Source organism: Chrysochloris asiatica, unplaced genomic scaffold (genome assembly GCF_000296735.1).
Source record: "Chrysochloris asiatica unplaced genomic scaffold, ChrAsi1.0 scaffold00362, whole genome shotgun sequence".
Classification (NCBI taxonomy): Eukaryota; Metazoa; Chordata; class Mammalia; order Afrosoricida; family Chrysochloridae; genus Chrysochloris; species Chrysochloris asiatica.
Window position 1 is genome coordinate 1,155,853 of NW_006408880.1, and position 16,799 is coordinate 1,172,651.

Sequence of the window (16,799 nt, forward strand, 5' to 3'; positions counted from 1 at the left end):
CCCACTAGGCCATGCAAACCTGTCTCAGTGTTCCCCTATCTTGTTCTTCTACCTCCTCCCCCCTTCTTGTATTGCCCTCCCCAGGAATTTCTGTTTTTAAAGGTCAAAAAAAATCAATGTGCTTTTACACAGTACAAACGAATACATGTCTACTTATTTTTCTTTGACCTTAAAGATTTATAGCCTTGGAAACCCTGTAGAGGGTTGCTGTGAGTCAGAACCGACTCCACGGAACATCACCAGCACCACCACTGGGATGACTATACTGTCAAAGGTGCAACAATAGACTCAGCTGTCATTCATCTTTCATAATCATTTTGTAATGCATCTTTATGAAACATGATGACAAATCTAAATTTCTAATACTGATTTAACGCTTTCATACTCCTAGTCTGATTATTGATTTCAGAATCTTATAATTTACATGCCCTTGTTGCAGTTAAGTGCAGTCGAGTCTTTTCTGACTCGTTGTTGTTATTAAGTGCTGTTGAGTCGGTTCCGACTCATAGTGACCCTGAAAAGGGTTTATGAGGGGAGGCTGTGAGCTTGAACCTCCATCTTTGCAGTCCAGCACATTAACCCACCGCGCCACACTAGGACTCCTTGCATACCCTGTTGGTGTTGAGTGCCGTCCAGTCGATGCCGACCCATAGTGCCCCTGTATAGGGTTTCCAAGGAGCAGTTGGTGAGCTTGAACCGTAGACCTTGCCATTCAAACAGCTTTGCAGTCTGGCGCATTAACCCATGCGCCGCACCAGGACCCTATTAGTCCCTATATATCTCTTTTCCTTCTATTCTAAACTTTTCTTGCTCAAGAATATAGTATATACAAGAATTGTCGTTAAGTGCCACTGAGTCAACTCTCACTCATAGTCACCCTCTATAGGGTTTCCAAGGAGCAACTGGTGGATTTGAACTGATGACCTTGTAGTTAGCAGTCCAGTTTTTCCTACAGTGACACCCTAGGACTCTACAAATATACTATTAAAAAAAACACTTAATCATTATTTCACCCAGGATCCAATCATTTTAAGAAGCAACCTCTTCCATAACCCCAAATTATACCCTGATTTAAGATGCTGTTGTTAAATGCCATTGAGTAGGTTCCGACTTATAATAACCCTGTATAGGGTTCCCAAGGAGTGGCTGATAGGTTTGAACTGTCGACCTTGCAGTCAGCTGTCCAGTTACTATCCTATAGAGCTACACCAGGACTCCCTGATACAAGAAACAGTTTATTATTTGTCATACATATTGGGCTGTTAGAGACAAATCAGGAGAGCCAAATAACTCTGAAGGTTTACTTCACTATTCTTTTTCAGAAAATCCAAATTTTGTCATTAGATTGAAAATCGAATTGTCATGTTATTAGAATGAATATGTTATAAAAATTTGGAAATTGTCAAAAATGAAATGGAACACAAATAGTGATATCTTATTTATTAATGAGCTAAAATGGACTGGTACTCGTCATTTTGAATCTGGCAACCACATGGTTTTACTATGCTGGGAATGACAAATTGAAGAGGAATGGAAGAACATATCAAGATCAGTCATGAGGTACAACGCTATCTGTGAGAGGATAATATCCAGGCGCCTACAGCGAAGACCAGTTAATTACCACTATTACTCAAATTTATGTACAAACCACTAAAGCAACTGAGGATGAAATAGAATAATTCTACCAACTTCTTCAATCTGAAATTGATCACACATACAATCAAGATGAATTGATCATTACTGGTGATTGGAACGCAAAGGTTGGGAACAAAGAGGACGGATTGTTGTTGTTATGTGCCGTGGTCAGTTCCGACTCATAGCAAACATGCACAAGGTTTCCGAGACTGTAAATCTTTACAGGAGCAGAAAGCCTCATCTTTCTCCTGCAGAATAGCTGGTAGTTTCAAACTGCTGACCTTGAGGTTGGCAGCCGAACTCATAACCACTACGCAAAGGATTAGTAGTTTGAAAACATGGCCATGAGGATAGAAATGATGCTGGAGATTGCATGATAGAATTCTGCAAAACCAATGATTTGTTCATTTCAAGTACCTTCTTCAAACAGCACAAGAGACGATTTATACATATGGACTTCACCAGATGGAATACATAGAAATCAAACTGACTACATCTGTTGAAAGAGATGGTGGAAAAGTTCCATATCATCAGCCAAAACAAGGCCAGGGGCTGACTGTGAAACAGACCATGAATTGCTTGTATGCAAATTCAGACTGAAGCTGAAGAAAATGAAGACAAATCAATGAGAGCCAAAATATGACCTTGACTATATCCCACCTGAATTTAGAGATCATCTGAAGAACAGTTTTGACACATTAGACACTGAAGCCCAAAGACCGGAAGAGGTGTGGGATGACATCAAGAACATCATATAGAGCCTAGATCCAGAAGGCGTGGAGGAAGGTAGAATCTCCACTGAGTAGCATCCAATCTGTCTAAGTGGGACTGATGAAAGGAGATGGGGATAGGTCTCTTGTGGTACAACAGTGAATAATTGTTATCAGGACTGACTGTGAGGGTTAGAAATGTAAAGGTAGATGTTTTGTAGCAAAAGGAGGGGAGTGACTGACTTTGCAGTCCAGGATCGGAGGTCCCTGGGACCATATCAAGGGAGAAGAGTGCAGTGCGGGACCCTACCCAGAGAAACAGTGATGCCAGAGATGGAGGCAGGGATGCTGACATGGAGAGATGGAGCCTCTGGGGACTCTAGACCCAGAGAGGGAGAGGGGCTGTGTGCTAACGACCGGGGTTGATGCATGGAGGGGATTGTAACCATGGCAGTGAAATTTATATACAATAGGATAATGTTCTCCCATGTAAACTATCACATAATTCACAATAAAAGTCAAAAAAAGAGAAAAAAGAACAACATACAGGAAGAAAGCAAAAAGTCATTAAGAAGACCAGAAAGAAGGAAAAGATCAAAGATGTCAAAAGAGACACTGAAACTTGCTCTCCAGCATAGACATGCTAAAGCGAATGGAAGAAATGAGGAGGTACAAGAGCTGAACAGAAAATTTCAAAAGGTCAGCCTCAAGATGACAAAGTCAAATATTACAATAAAATGTGCAAAGATCTGAAGTCAGAAAACCAAAAGGGAAGAACATGTGCAGCATTTCTTAAGCTGGGGGAACAGAAGAAAAAATTCAAGCCTTGACTTTCTTTATTGAAGGATTCCTGGGAAAATTATTGAATGATGCAGAAAGCATCAAAAGAAGACAGAAGAGTTGAAAGGACAAGTAGACCAGCCTGGGGTGGCTAGAAGAACAGAAGATACATCATGAAAGACCAGCAGGAAAAATCAAAAACAGTAATGTCAGTCTGATTGACTACTACAAGAAAAAGCAAGCTGTTCACCTGGGAGCCATCAAGGCAAGTGGTCGGGTAACCTCAGAGCAAACCCCCTTCCAAGACTAAGACTCAAGGGGAACACAAGAGCAGACATGCGATGACTGGGGACCATGTAGGTCACCAATAAGGGGAAGTGGGGGAAAAACAGCAATGAATTTGTGAGAGCTAAGTCCGACCACGTTCAACAGATTCCTGTGAACCTGGGTTAAGACCTGGTTGGCCAGCATTATGGCAAGACCTGGGACTCCTGGGCCCAGAGACAGTGAAAATGGCCACAGAGGACTAGAGTAGAGAGTGAAGTGTCCAGCTGATATGAACTGAGGGCATATGCACAAGAACACCCAGACCTGTAGATAGTACCCACTTGATCTAGCTACAATGACTGGATGATCAGAACTAGACTAGAAGAAGAAACAAGGGAAAAAAAGAGTAACCCGCTATAATTTGATGAACTTGACCCACACTTATGGATGTAGTAGCTCAAAAAATGGAAACAAATATTTACAGCGAGAATCATTCCCACACCCTCAGTAAACAGGGTTGATATGGATGGGTAACTTGGATATAGGCTACCCAAAATGGTGCATTGCAAAGGCAAGAAGTGACTGGCTTACAAGCTTTCAAGAAGTAACCTAGTTCCAGATGGGGCGGGGGAAGGTAGACTATCCACTGAGTGGTTTCCAATCTGTAGGGGTGGGGCTGCTGAAAGGAGATGGGGATAAGATTCTTGTGGTTCAATAGTGAATAATTACTATCAGAACTGACTGTGAGTGTTGGAAATAAAGATAGATGTTTTGTAACAAAAGGTGGGAAGTGGCTGATTTTGTAGTCCAAGTCCCTGGGACAATCAAGTGAGAAGAGTGGAGTGCGGGACCCTACCTAGAAAGAGAGGCAGAGACAATAACTTGGACAGATGGAGCGGCTTGGGGCTCTGGACTCAGGAAGAGAGAGGGACTGTGTGCTGACGGCTACGGGGGCAGGATTGTGGGGTGTTTGATGATGCATGGAGGGGACTGTAATCATTGCAAGGAAACAAAATACGGTAGGATTGATGTAAAGCTGGTGTTTTCCCATGTAAGCTATCATACAATTCACAATAAAAACTTAAAAAATAAAAAGAAAGAAAGAAGATGGAAGGAATGCGCAGAGTCATTGTACCAAAAGAAAATGGTTGATGTTCAACCATTTTAAGCCGGTTTTAGAAGAGGACATGGAATGAGGATATTATCATTGCTTATGTCTGATGGATCTTGGCTGAAAGCAGAGAATATCAGAAAGATGTTTAATTGGGCTTTATTGACTACACAAGGGCTTTTGATCGTGTGGATCATGACAAGCTATGGACAACACTGCAAAATATGAGTATTCCGGAACACTTAATTGTGCTCATGAGGAATCTGTACATGGACCAAGAGGCAGATGTTCGAACAGAACATGGGAACACTGAATGGTTTAAAATTAAAAAAGGTGTGCTACAAGGTTGTATTCTTTCACCATACTTATTCAACCTGTATGCTGAGCAAATAATCCGGGAAGCTGGGTTCTATGAAGAAAAACGTGGCATCAGGATTTGAGGAAGACTCATTAACAACCTGTGATATACAGATGATATAACTTTGCTTGCTGAAAATGAAGAGGACGTAGTCCCACTGGACCAATAAAAATTCTTATCAACAGAGAAAAGATTGAAGTTGTCAAGAATTTCATTCTTCTTGGATCAACCATCAACACTCATGGAAGCAGCAGTCAAGAAATCAAACACCGTATTGCATTAGGCAAATCTGCTGCACAAGATTTTTAAAAAATATTGAAGAGCAAATATGTTAGCTTGAGGGCTAAGGTGCACTTGACCCAAGCCATGTTACTTTTAATAACCTCATATGCATCTGAAAACTGGACAGGCAGTAAGGAAGACCTTAGTAGAATTGATGCTTTTGAGTTATGGTGTTGGCAGAGAATACTGAAAGTGCCATGGGCTACCAAAAGAACAGATCTGTGTTGGAAGAAGTGCAGCCAGAGTGCTCCTTGGAGGCCAGGATGGCCAGACTTTGTCTCTCATACTTCGGACATATTGTCAGGAGGGACCAACTGCTGGAGAAGGATATCATGTTTGGTAAGGTAGAGGGTCAGAGAAAAGGAGGAAGGCCTCAGTGAAATGGATTGGCAAAGTGGCAACATCAATGGGCTCAAGTGTGGCAACAATTGTGAGGTTGGTCCAGGACTGGGCAGTGTTTTTTTCTGTTGTGTGTAGGTTTGCATTTGTTGTTGCTGTTAAGTGCCTTTGAGTCAGTTCTGACTCACAGTGACCCTTTAAAGGATTTCCAAGGAGCTACTGGTAGGTCTGAACTGCCAACCTTGCAATTAGCAGTCCAGTATTTATCCTACAGCACCACACGGCAAAGAAGTCAAGTCGAGGACTAAGACAAACATGATCCAAGCCATAGTATTTTCTTTCAATCATCTCATATGCAAGGTCGGTGGTTCGATTCCACCAGCTGTTCGTTCCATGCCAGGAAGATGAAGCTTTCTGCTCCCATGAATATTTAAAGCCTTAGAAATCCCACAGAGGGTCACTATGAGTTGGAACCAAGTTGACAGCACTTGACAACAACAACACATGCATGTGAAAGTTCGATAATGAGTAAGGAAGACCATAGAACAATTAATGCGTTTGAATTATACTGTTAGCGAAGAATACTGAAAGTATCACAGACTGACAGAACAAACCTGTTATAACCAGAATGCTCCCATACTTGAAGTGGTGAGATTTAATCTCTCGTAACTGGAGCTATCAAGAGGGACTAGTATATCCCTGGAGAAGGACATCGCGTCTGCTAAAGTGGAGGGTCAGTCAAAAAGAGGTAGAGCCCCCAATGAGATGGACTGACACAGTGACAGTAACCAGATTCAAACATAATAACGACAGTTTCCTAGGTTTCCTTGTCCTGTGCACAGAGTCGCTATTTGTAAGAACTAACTTGACAGCATCTAACAATAATAAAAAAAAGTAAAGCATTGGCATACGCTATCAAAGAAGGTTGAAAAGTCTTTATTCCTAGAGATTTGGGGGTAAAAAGTGAGACAGAATTATTTGTCTCAGATGATTAGTCATGCAGTAAGTGAATTACATTGTAGGATAATAAATTAGAACATTTTACTTGGACCTAAATGGAGTAGGAATGGCCAGATATACCATTTTCACAATATTAGAAGCGTTTCCTAATATATAAGGTTTCTATTTCACTTCAACCCTAATTTTTCACTCTTGTATCACATTCTCAGAACTTCATATTATTAAAATAAAACAAGTAATTAAAATAAAACAAAATGTCAGCACTCCAGGAAAATTCGAAAAGGACCTCCGTACTTTTAAAATTCTACCACATGGTAAGAATCTACTACTCTAAGTTACTCCTCATCTTTCCCATAACAAGGTTGAAAGTTTGCGTAGATGTAAGCATTTATAATGTTTAAATTAATAATCATAGACAATATAACAAAAAAAGTCAATTAAAAGTAACACATTCAGGGTTGGTAGCTAGGTGCTCTTAATTCAAAGATAAATTTAGAAAATAATTAGAATTCTATTACATTTTAGAAGAAGCTATTATATTTCAGTGCCATTTTACAAACTGTCAACAGTCCTAACCTTTCAGATTTTACTACTTTCAAAAAATATATCTTCAGTTGAAACAAAAGAAAAACACAAAAAAATAAAGGGTAAAATGTCTTTATGTCAAGTTCAACTATAGGTACAAGATGTTACACATGGCTGCACTAGCAAGCAGTAAACTATTTTTTGATTTAAATAACCCTAGTAGTAGGTAAGTCCAAACCTGCCAGCTTCAGCTGAAGAAAGATTTGACAACCGGATTCCATAAAGATTTATAGCCTTGGGCAGTTCTATCCTATTCTATGAAGTCACAGCATTGGAATTGGTTTAGCAAAATTAAAACCATCTCTAGACACACTAGAAATGAATTACAAAATATTTTTTTATCTCTAAGTTCAAGTCCCAAAAAACACTAAGAGTTTTAATATAATAGAATTTATGTGATTGAAATGTAATACAGTACTATAAAATATAACTCTACGATGTGAAAAAAAAAGATAAATTTTGGAAAAGGAGGTATCAATCCCTCCCCTAAAATAATGCATTACTTTAATGCAAAATTTATATCTAAAATATAAAAATAAAATATCTAAAAATGTTTTCATAGGTTTTTAGAACATGACAAAATGATCACCGTAAAGAATAGCACACTAAAATCTTTTTGTAACATTCAAAGAACAGTGCAGTTATATTTGTCCTACCACATATTAAATCATACTGCACATGACTCTATTTGCTTCATATATAAAAATGGAGAACCATTTCATACCTATTTGCGTATCTTAATGTATTTAGAGTATTTTCACAGGATGCCATTCCTGGAGAGATTGTGGCAATCTATGGTGGAAAAAAAGCAAGGTAAGGAAAATGTAATAAATGATCAAAACAACAACAATGACATACTATCTCATCTAATCTTCTGAAAATAAAGATAAATGACACCTGAAATCTTATAGTCATGATTAGATAATAATCATAAACTTTGGCTAAAATAGAAATAACTGAAGGCACCAGCATAATTATCAAATTCTGGCAGAAAATGGCTGACATCAAATACCTAGAAGGGAGAGCACAGACTGACTGACCACCTTTCCCTTATATGATTTTTGCCTAAAGGCAACGGTGACAACAAAAACTTACACTAGAAATGTGCAGTTGTACTGGTTAAGAAATCAAAGGACAGTATGGGGAATGGGCAGGAGCCAAAGATAACTGCTGATGATAAAGGTGAAAGTCCAGAAAGATAATAAAAACAAAAGGGTATAGTCAAGTTTTACTATTAACTGCCCAAATTGCTAACTGAACCCTGAACTAGCATGCATGGAATAGACAGTAGACAGTAAGCAATATGTTGCTGTCGAAGTGCCAGTGAGTTCAGTTCTGACTTATAGTGACCCAGGATGGGTTTGAACTGCAGGCCCTATGGTTAGCAATCTAGTGTTTATCTTGCAGCACCACACCAGGACTCTAACCAAGCAACATGTTGTTACGTGCCGTTGAGTCAGTTCCAACTCACAGTGGCCCTGTACAGGGTTTTCCGAGGCTGTGAATCTTTACAGGAGCAGAAAGTCTCATCTTTCTCCCTCAGAACAGCTGGTAGTTTCGAACTGCTGACCATAAGATTAGTAGTCCGATTCATAACCACTATGCTACCAGAGCTCCTTACCAGACAACATAGCTAATAAAAAATCTAAACAAGAGATTTCAATTTCAATAGCTGCCTACCACAGGTGAAAGAGTATGGAGTAAATTTAGCTAAATTAGCTGCCTACTGAAAAAGAACAATTAGTAATTTTCACGAGAATATAACTGAATCCAGAATCTTTAAGATATTCATTTATAATGTCCAAAATTACTAGACATATAAAGAAAAAGTAAAGTGTGACCCCCTACTCAGGAATTAGTAGAATTCACTGTAATTGTAATATAATCCTCTCTATCAGATGGCAGGGACTTCAACTTGGGTATCAATGTATCTCTTATAATAGAAGATTTAAATGGTTGTCAATCTATGTCATGATTTCCTTATAAATACTGGATATGATTATTTCTTTGCTGCAAAACAAAACTAAGAAAACCAAAACTCACTTACCATGCAGGTGCGGGAGTTTTCACCTATGAATGAATCTCTCAACACTTGAGTGAGTTTACTTGCTCGAAAAGGAGTGTGAGGTTTATTTCTACCTAAGGCTCTGATGCATTCCTGAAAATGAAGAAAGAAGTCTCATAGATCAGGCTTCTTATAGTTACCTTAATTAACATTTTTAAAGGTCCCTTATTACAACTCTAACTCTGAGCATCTGTTAGGCTCTGAAAATCCTAAGTTGTACAGTGTATTAAAAATGTTCCGGTAAGTCTAATTCAAGAAAATGAAACAAATAGCCTAGTTCAGTATTGCAAAATATGCTTATAGATTTCTATGACTACTATACAGAACTAATGGGCAATAAAATAATTGCAAAACATTAAGTCTTAAAAGTGGCAATCCAAAAGAAAAAGCAGGAAATATTAGTTCTTCCAACCTTATAAAATACAACTAGGATTAAAGACTTTTGGAATATCCTTCAATAAACTGCCAATCCACAGATCTCTACTCTAAAATGAAGGAATAATGTGTGCAAGAATATTGGATAAAATGTAAACGTATAACTAAATATAAATAACTAAATTTTTATAACCTTTCTTATATATTGGATAAAACAATTAGTCAACATTACAGTAAAAATAACTATCTTTCACAATTATAATAATTTTATTTACCTTGAGTGCTAAAAGGCTTTTATTAATTTCAGCACCTTCAAGCCTAGTTTGTCTGTCTGCACTTGAAGTATCAGCTCCTCTTTCATTTCCAGCTAAATCAATGAGCGAAAATTTGCCATGTAGTTTTCCTTTCCTTCTAAGAATAATCTGGAACACTGCATGGCTCCGAGATGAATGAGCATTTGCAGAAGTCTGACCGGATGTTCTACAATGTGATGAAGGAAATTGTGATACTTAACAACTTCAATGCACATCGTCATATTGTAGTAGAGTTGGCCCTCTACATCTGCAGATTCCACATTTGAAGACAGAAAACATTGGAGCAAGAGCAATTAAGTGCTATTTATGTAACATTTACATTGTATTAGGTATGTGGCACTGAGGGTTAATACGCTGGACTTTGTCGGTTTGAACCACAAGGTTGGTGGTTCAAGCTCAACCAGCTTTTCCTCGAAAACCTATATAGGGTTGCTATGGGTTGGAAATGACTGGACAGCACTTAACAACAACAAAGAAGATTTAAACTGGAGATGTGCATAGATCATATACAAGTATGATTTCATTTTATGTAAGAAATTCAGATTTTGGTACCGAAAGGATATAGGGAATAGGGTATGTTTTGGAACCAACTCATGTGGATGCCAATAGAGGACTGTACTTTTATTAAAAGCAAAAAACCTTCATTGTTTAAATTAAAAACAAAAACACTGAATTAACAATTTAAATTCATAGTATGATATAAATATTACACATATTATAATATTATTATAAATATTATATATAACATATTTTTATGAACAAAGATTTTTACTTACAATGTGCACTAACACCTTCACTTAGTTGTTATGTTATATACCAAAGGATCCGACACGGATTAGGAAATTAAGTTTCCTTTTCTTAATTAAAATGAAAAAATGTACCTGCAACTGTTGCCTATGTCAATAAGTTTTAGTACATCTTCAACACATTTGACTTCCCGTTCCTGTAAGCCCACCACTTGAACCTGCTGTTTTCCATCTTCTAGCACTCTTAATTTTGTTTTCCTGTTTAGCAAGTCAAACACCTACAAAAAGTCATTTTTATATTAGAAAATAATAAAAAAAAATAAGAACCAGTTCTATCAAAATGAGTCAAAGCCTGAAAATTTCAAAGTATTATTAGAGTAATAATAATGTTCAGAATTAAAGCTGATATATTTCAATGAATATTTTTAAAATACCAACAAAAATTTTAATATTCTAGTACATATAAAAAAAACTGTACTTACCTTTCCACTATAAATTTCAAAAAAGGTTGCATATACTTGAAGTTCTAATTTCTTATAGTTTGGCTTCTTTAACATTAAAAAGACATCTCGAGCTGTCAAGAATTTTATATACAGAAAATAATATACAGTAAATATTTTAAAAACAATTCAAATGTTCTATTTTTAAAGAGATAAGTTAATCTATATCTCAAATGAGAATATTAATAATAAAAATAGACTAAGGTTATTAATTTTTTTAAAAAAAGTATTTTTGTTTTATTTTTAACATTTAGAATTCTACTGTCTTCTCTCTTACATATTAAAAAAATAAAGGATTCTACTAATTTATCCTCCTAAACAAAATTATAGCTAGTCTTAAATATTTCTTATAATCAAACAAAATCAAAACGCTTCACAATGTAATTGTTCAACAAGAAATACTCCAACAATGTGCCATATTACACGGTCACAAATATAAACAAATTTCTGCCTCTAAAAACTTAATCTCATAGTTCCTTTCAAGCAGTTTGAAAACCTATTAATTAATACGATTCGCAGTAAGTACTATTACTACATTTGCTCTCAAAATGCTGGACAATATTTCCAAAACCTTTTATTTCAGAGCCATTTGAATAAAATCCCTTAAAAATATTGCCAAGCAGATGTAAAAATGACAGTTACCTGCTAATGCATAAATGCCTTTAGAACAATCTTGATTTTTTCCTGAAAAGTCACCACCCATAGTCTATATGTTAAAATAAAAGAATAATAGCTGTTACTCAGTAAAAGTCTTAAGAATTGAGGATTAAGCTATGAATTTAGAATTAAGTTTTAAGAAAAATAAACTGTAGTTTCATACCAGGATGTTACTTTAATAAATTACTTACATGTGTTTTTCCACTTCCAGTTTGCCCATAAGCAAAACATGTAGCCATTCCTCTTTCAAATATAGTTTCCACTAGTGGTCTAGCTGTAAACCTTAAAATTAAAGGTATCTGTCAGAATCTGCTGCCAGTATTTAAAACAAATAACACTAAGACCACCAAGTCTTACAAGCCACAACTGAAACCAATGGTTTGTAGAAAATCTTAATGAACCGTATCTTGTTAAATGCCACCAAGTCGGTTACGACCTCCTACTGACCCCATATAGGGTCACGAAGAGCAGCTAGTGAGTTCTGACCTGCAAACCTTGCCGTTCAAACTAACCTTGTGGTCCAGTGCTTATCCTATAGTGCCACACCAGTATGCCAATTTATATTCATAGGAAAAGAATAAATTGAGTTTATAAGACTTTGAGTTCTGAGTTGATAGTCTTGATTCACGAAAAGGATGACAAAATGCTTTGAATTATTTTCAGTCATATTGGTGTAGTCCACTTGTATAATTAAAAGAAAAACGAAAACAACAAATACTTGGTCACTAAACAGAGGACTAAAAAGTATGACAGAAAATGTTTCTTAAGAGATTAAGTCAAAAAGTATTGCTATAAATTCACAGACACCTGAAAATTTCTTAAGCCCTGTGTTCTTAGAGAAATTTATCAAGATTAAACCTTTGGAATTCCAAAAAGCAATCACTATAACCTAAGCTGGCCACTTTGCCCTGAAGTGAACTGGCCCAGCAGATCCCATTGGAAGTCACTGTTTTGATGAGACCATTTTCTGGGGAGGAAAAAAGGCATCCTAAGGAGACTTTGACAAGCATGTTAACAAGAGAATGTGTCTACAACCATTCACTGATCAGAGACAACATACTTAGACATGTTTTGAATAAACCTGTGCATGTATGAACTGGAATTCTAGTAGCAATACTTTTTAACTTATCCTAGTACAGGCTTTAACGTATATAAGTGAAACCCTTTTTATAGTTCTGCTGATAAGGCAAAACTAAAGAATACAGGGAAAAAAAGAAGAAAGCTCTAATTACACAGAATTTTAAGTGAGTTTGCAGGATGATTAGACCAAAAAAACAAAAACAAAGAAAGTGTAACCTCTCAAATCCAAAAAAGTTGAGACGAGATAGAATCAATATTAAAGTCAATTAATATTAAAATAATAAAGTCAAGCAGCTTATACTTAGGGTGAAACAGAAAGTTTACTAAACCTAGTTAGTAGACAGAACTAGATCTTTATTTATAATGATGTATTAAAAATGATTACAGAACGTGTTTTATGAGGAACGTGTAGAAATAGAGGAGAGTGTGAGGGGTAAAAGCTAAGAAATATTATCCAATTTAAAAGAATTCCCTTTTAGAACATAATTCCCTAATGTTTCTAACACTTCATATGTTCTTTGACTTTCCTTACAACTGAACTCTGTTCACTGGGTTAAGACCAATGAAGTTGATTTAAACAGTATTTCATTTTTAATACCTTCAATTCCTCAAATTAGATTAATTCCTGGTGTGGTGCTGAAGGATAAGCACTTGACTACAATGTCAGTTTGAACTGCAAGACTGGTGGTTCAAATTCACCAGCCGCTCCTTGGAAACCCTACACAGTGTCACTATGAGTTGGAACTGACCTACAGCACTTAACAACAACATCTAACACTGCACAGGAAGTTCTAACAACAAATAAGAAAAAGAAAAAGAAAAAAAAAAATCGAACCCATTGCCATAGAATGAAGTCTGACTCACAGTGACCCTATCAGACTGAGTAGAAAGCTCCCAAGGTTGTAACTGTTATGGAAGCAGACTACCACATAGTTCTCCCTCAGAGCAACTGGAGGGCTTGAACTGCTGATGGTACTAAGATGGATACAGTTATTTAGCTTTGCTTTGTTGTTGTTATGTGCCATGGAGTCACTCATAGCGACCCTGTACAGTGTTTCTGAGGCTGTAAATCTTTACAGGAGCCGAAAGCCTCATCTTTCTCCTGCAGAAAAGCTGGTAGTTTCGAGCTGCTTACCTTGCGGTTGGCAGCCCGATTCATCATAACCACTACACTCGCTACCAGAGCTCCTTTAGTGTAAATACAAGTAACCTTTTGTGACACTGTAAGTTAGGTGTTGGGATGCTAACTGCAAGGCTGGTGATTCAAATCCATCAGCCACTCAAAGGGAGAAAGATTAGACTGTCTGCTGCCATGAAGATTTAGTCTCAAAACCATACACAGGGTTAATATGAGTTGAAATTGACTCAGTGGCAGTGGATTTGGCTTAGTGAAAGAAAAGGCTCGAAGCTCTACAATGATTTAAAAGCTATTCATGCAACAAGTGAAGGTAATTGTGATAAAGAATTTGTTGTGAATATGGAGCAGGCAGAAATTGTCCATAAACTGGATATTCTTAACTCAGGGATGACAGCGTGTATTTTAGTAACTCTAAAATAAAAGGGCAACAAAACAGAGCATTGTTTTGTAGCATCACTGCAATGACACTAAACTGTTATAATTAGTTATGCAGATTTGCTAACAGACGCATGACGATCTCAGTTTGGCCTAAAAAACTGGGTTATCGATGTGTAATATATATGTGTGAGCTGTATATAAGTTGAATGTATGAACATACAAGAATTTCAAATATTAAAACTACCCCAAAGTTTGAAGATGATAAAAATTAGAAGCAGACTGATAGCCAATTTTACTTGATATGATAGTATATATTAACAAGTATTTTCAAATTTTCTTAATTGTACAAGGAAAAAACATGTTAAAAATAAATGATCATCTCCTCACCATAACCCACTCCCCAAAAGGTAACAAAAATGTTACTATTTTCTAGACAGGAAAATTTCTTATCCATAAAAATGGTGTGTGTATATATACAGCATGTATAATAAATTAATTAGTAATGAAAACAGATTTTGGAGGGCACAATAGAAAACAATTCCTGTATTCATTACAGTATTTATGACATTTTCTTCGTTTACACTCACAATGAAAGAGTTTTACATCTCTGGAGAAAGATGCTGAGATAAATACAAATTTTATGGTAGTGATGAATACGAGGCTTAAGAACAAAGTTCTGACTCAAAAGGAATTTACCTACCTGTAAACCATTTCATTAGGAGCGGAGTCATCAAAGGCATAATCAAAACGAAATGTTTGGTTTTCTAGATACCTTGTTAAATCTACTTTTTGTTTGGGTTCATGTACCATCACAACATCTTTACTAGGGATTGTGATTACATCAAGATCTTTCATTTGCGTTTCTAAGAGAATAAATGAAAATTAACTTCTAATAATTTTTACTACATTTAAATTAACATACAAAATTATTTTAAATAGTAACAATTTAAGTAAAAGTGGTTTTGTTTTTTAAACATAAAGATACTATCCCATAGATATGCCATTAAATAAGAAAAAATATTTCTACAACAAAGTTTAAAAAAAACAAACAAGACTTCTATGAAGCAAAAATCAGAAATGGAAATGATTCAAAGTAATAGCAAACAGATTTAATCAAAGAAATCTGCTTAATGGCTATATACAAATGAACATATCTAAACTTAATGTATTCAAACCAATGTGATTTATGCAATTATCAAACACATTACAAGTAAGATAACATTAACTTTGCTCAGAGCTCATTAAGAGTCATACCTTTCTTATTGAGTGGTCGTTTCCTTACACAAACACATATTCTGTGTTCATCAATCTATAAAAGAATACCTGAATTTCAGTGATTATCAGTGGTAAGTGAAACATCATAAAGTCAATTAATTATCACAGAATTATGTGTATTTCCTTCAAATGTTTTAGAAATTTATAGCATAATATAAGCAAACTTAAAAAATTAGCTCACACATATTTTAATGGCTATGAAACATAACTATTTCTAGATATCTTAGCGGAATAGATTTGTTTATTTTGTTATTTTTAAGTCATTATCTTAGGAACGAACTTTATAGACGGCATGGTACTACTATTCTGAGCAGCATAAGATTCATGCTAAGAAGCAGTTTTACTCATTTCAGTGAACAAGAAGTGCATACAACTGTTGTATACGGCACTGATCTGTATGCACTTGATTATTCTGTATATAACCAAAGTCAACATTTCTACCAAGTGGTAAGCTTTCAGGCTGATTATAGTGAAATTGTTAGCAAAGAAAAGTATAATCAAGAAACATAATTCCCAAAAGATTTGGACAATTTTATAAATATGTCAATTCTTCATAAGATGTATGTTTCCCAATACCTGACTCATTTTAATAGGAGTTATCATAAACTAGGGATGAGGAAACTACAGACCCAATCCAGCTCACTACCTGTACTCACAGCCATGGCCCTTCATTTATGTATTTGTGTACTGTCCATGGCTACTTTTGCACTACAACAGCATAAGTGAACAGTTGGGACAGAGATTATACAACTCACAAAGCCAAAAATATTGACTATCAGTCCCTTTTCAGAGTTTGACAATCCCTGTCCTAAACTGTAAGCTCAGATGTAGCACATTGAACACATAGATGGTAGCAAAGTCTAAAATATAGAAAACATAATTGTTACAAACAACTCTACTAAATCCTATACAATAACATCTGCCTAACATAAATGTCTTATGTATAACCAGTTGTTGTTGTTAGGTGTTGTCCAGTCGATTTTATCTCAGAGTGATCCTATGCAACAGTATAGAACTGCCTTATAAGGTTTTCTTAGCAAGGTCTGCGGTTCAAGTTCACCAGCTGCTCATCATGAAACTCTATATAGGGTCGCTATGGGTTGAAACTTACTCCAAGGCACTTAACAACAACAGCCACCTTTTTTGGGAGCAGATCGCCAGGTCTATCTCTTGTGGAGATGCTGCTGGGTGTGAACTGCCAAACTCTCAGTAGTCAAGTGCTTCACTGTTTGTGCCACCAGTTC

At 36.2% G+C, this 16,799-nt stretch overlaps 1 protein-coding gene across 3 annotated transcripts in view; it reads right to left on the minus strand.

Moving 5' to 3' along the window:
- KIF2A (kinesin heavy chain member 2A) overlaps positions 1-16,799 on the minus strand; it is a 141,966-nt gene that overhangs the window by 21,968 nt on the left and 103,199 nt on the right. For all 3 annotated transcript variants that reach the window (XM_006876192.1, XM_006876191.1, XM_006876190.1), the window contains exons 8-16: positions 15,535-15,589; positions 14,981-15,143; positions 11,876-11,966; positions 11,670-11,733; positions 11,010-11,101; positions 10,663-10,805; positions 9,743-9,947; positions 9,075-9,185; positions 7,752-7,819 (exon numbers count right to left, since the gene is read on the minus strand). In XM_006876192.1, the coding sequence (XP_006876254.1) occupies positions 7,752-7,819; positions 9,075-9,185; positions 9,743-9,947; positions 10,663-10,805; positions 11,010-11,101; positions 11,670-11,733; positions 11,876-11,966; positions 14,981-15,143; positions 15,535-15,589 (992 nt within the window). The remainder of the gene's footprint in view (positions 1-7,751; positions 7,820-9,074; positions 9,186-9,742; positions 9,948-10,662; positions 10,806-11,009; positions 11,102-11,669; positions 11,734-11,875; positions 11,967-14,980; positions 15,144-15,534; positions 15,590-16,799) is intronic.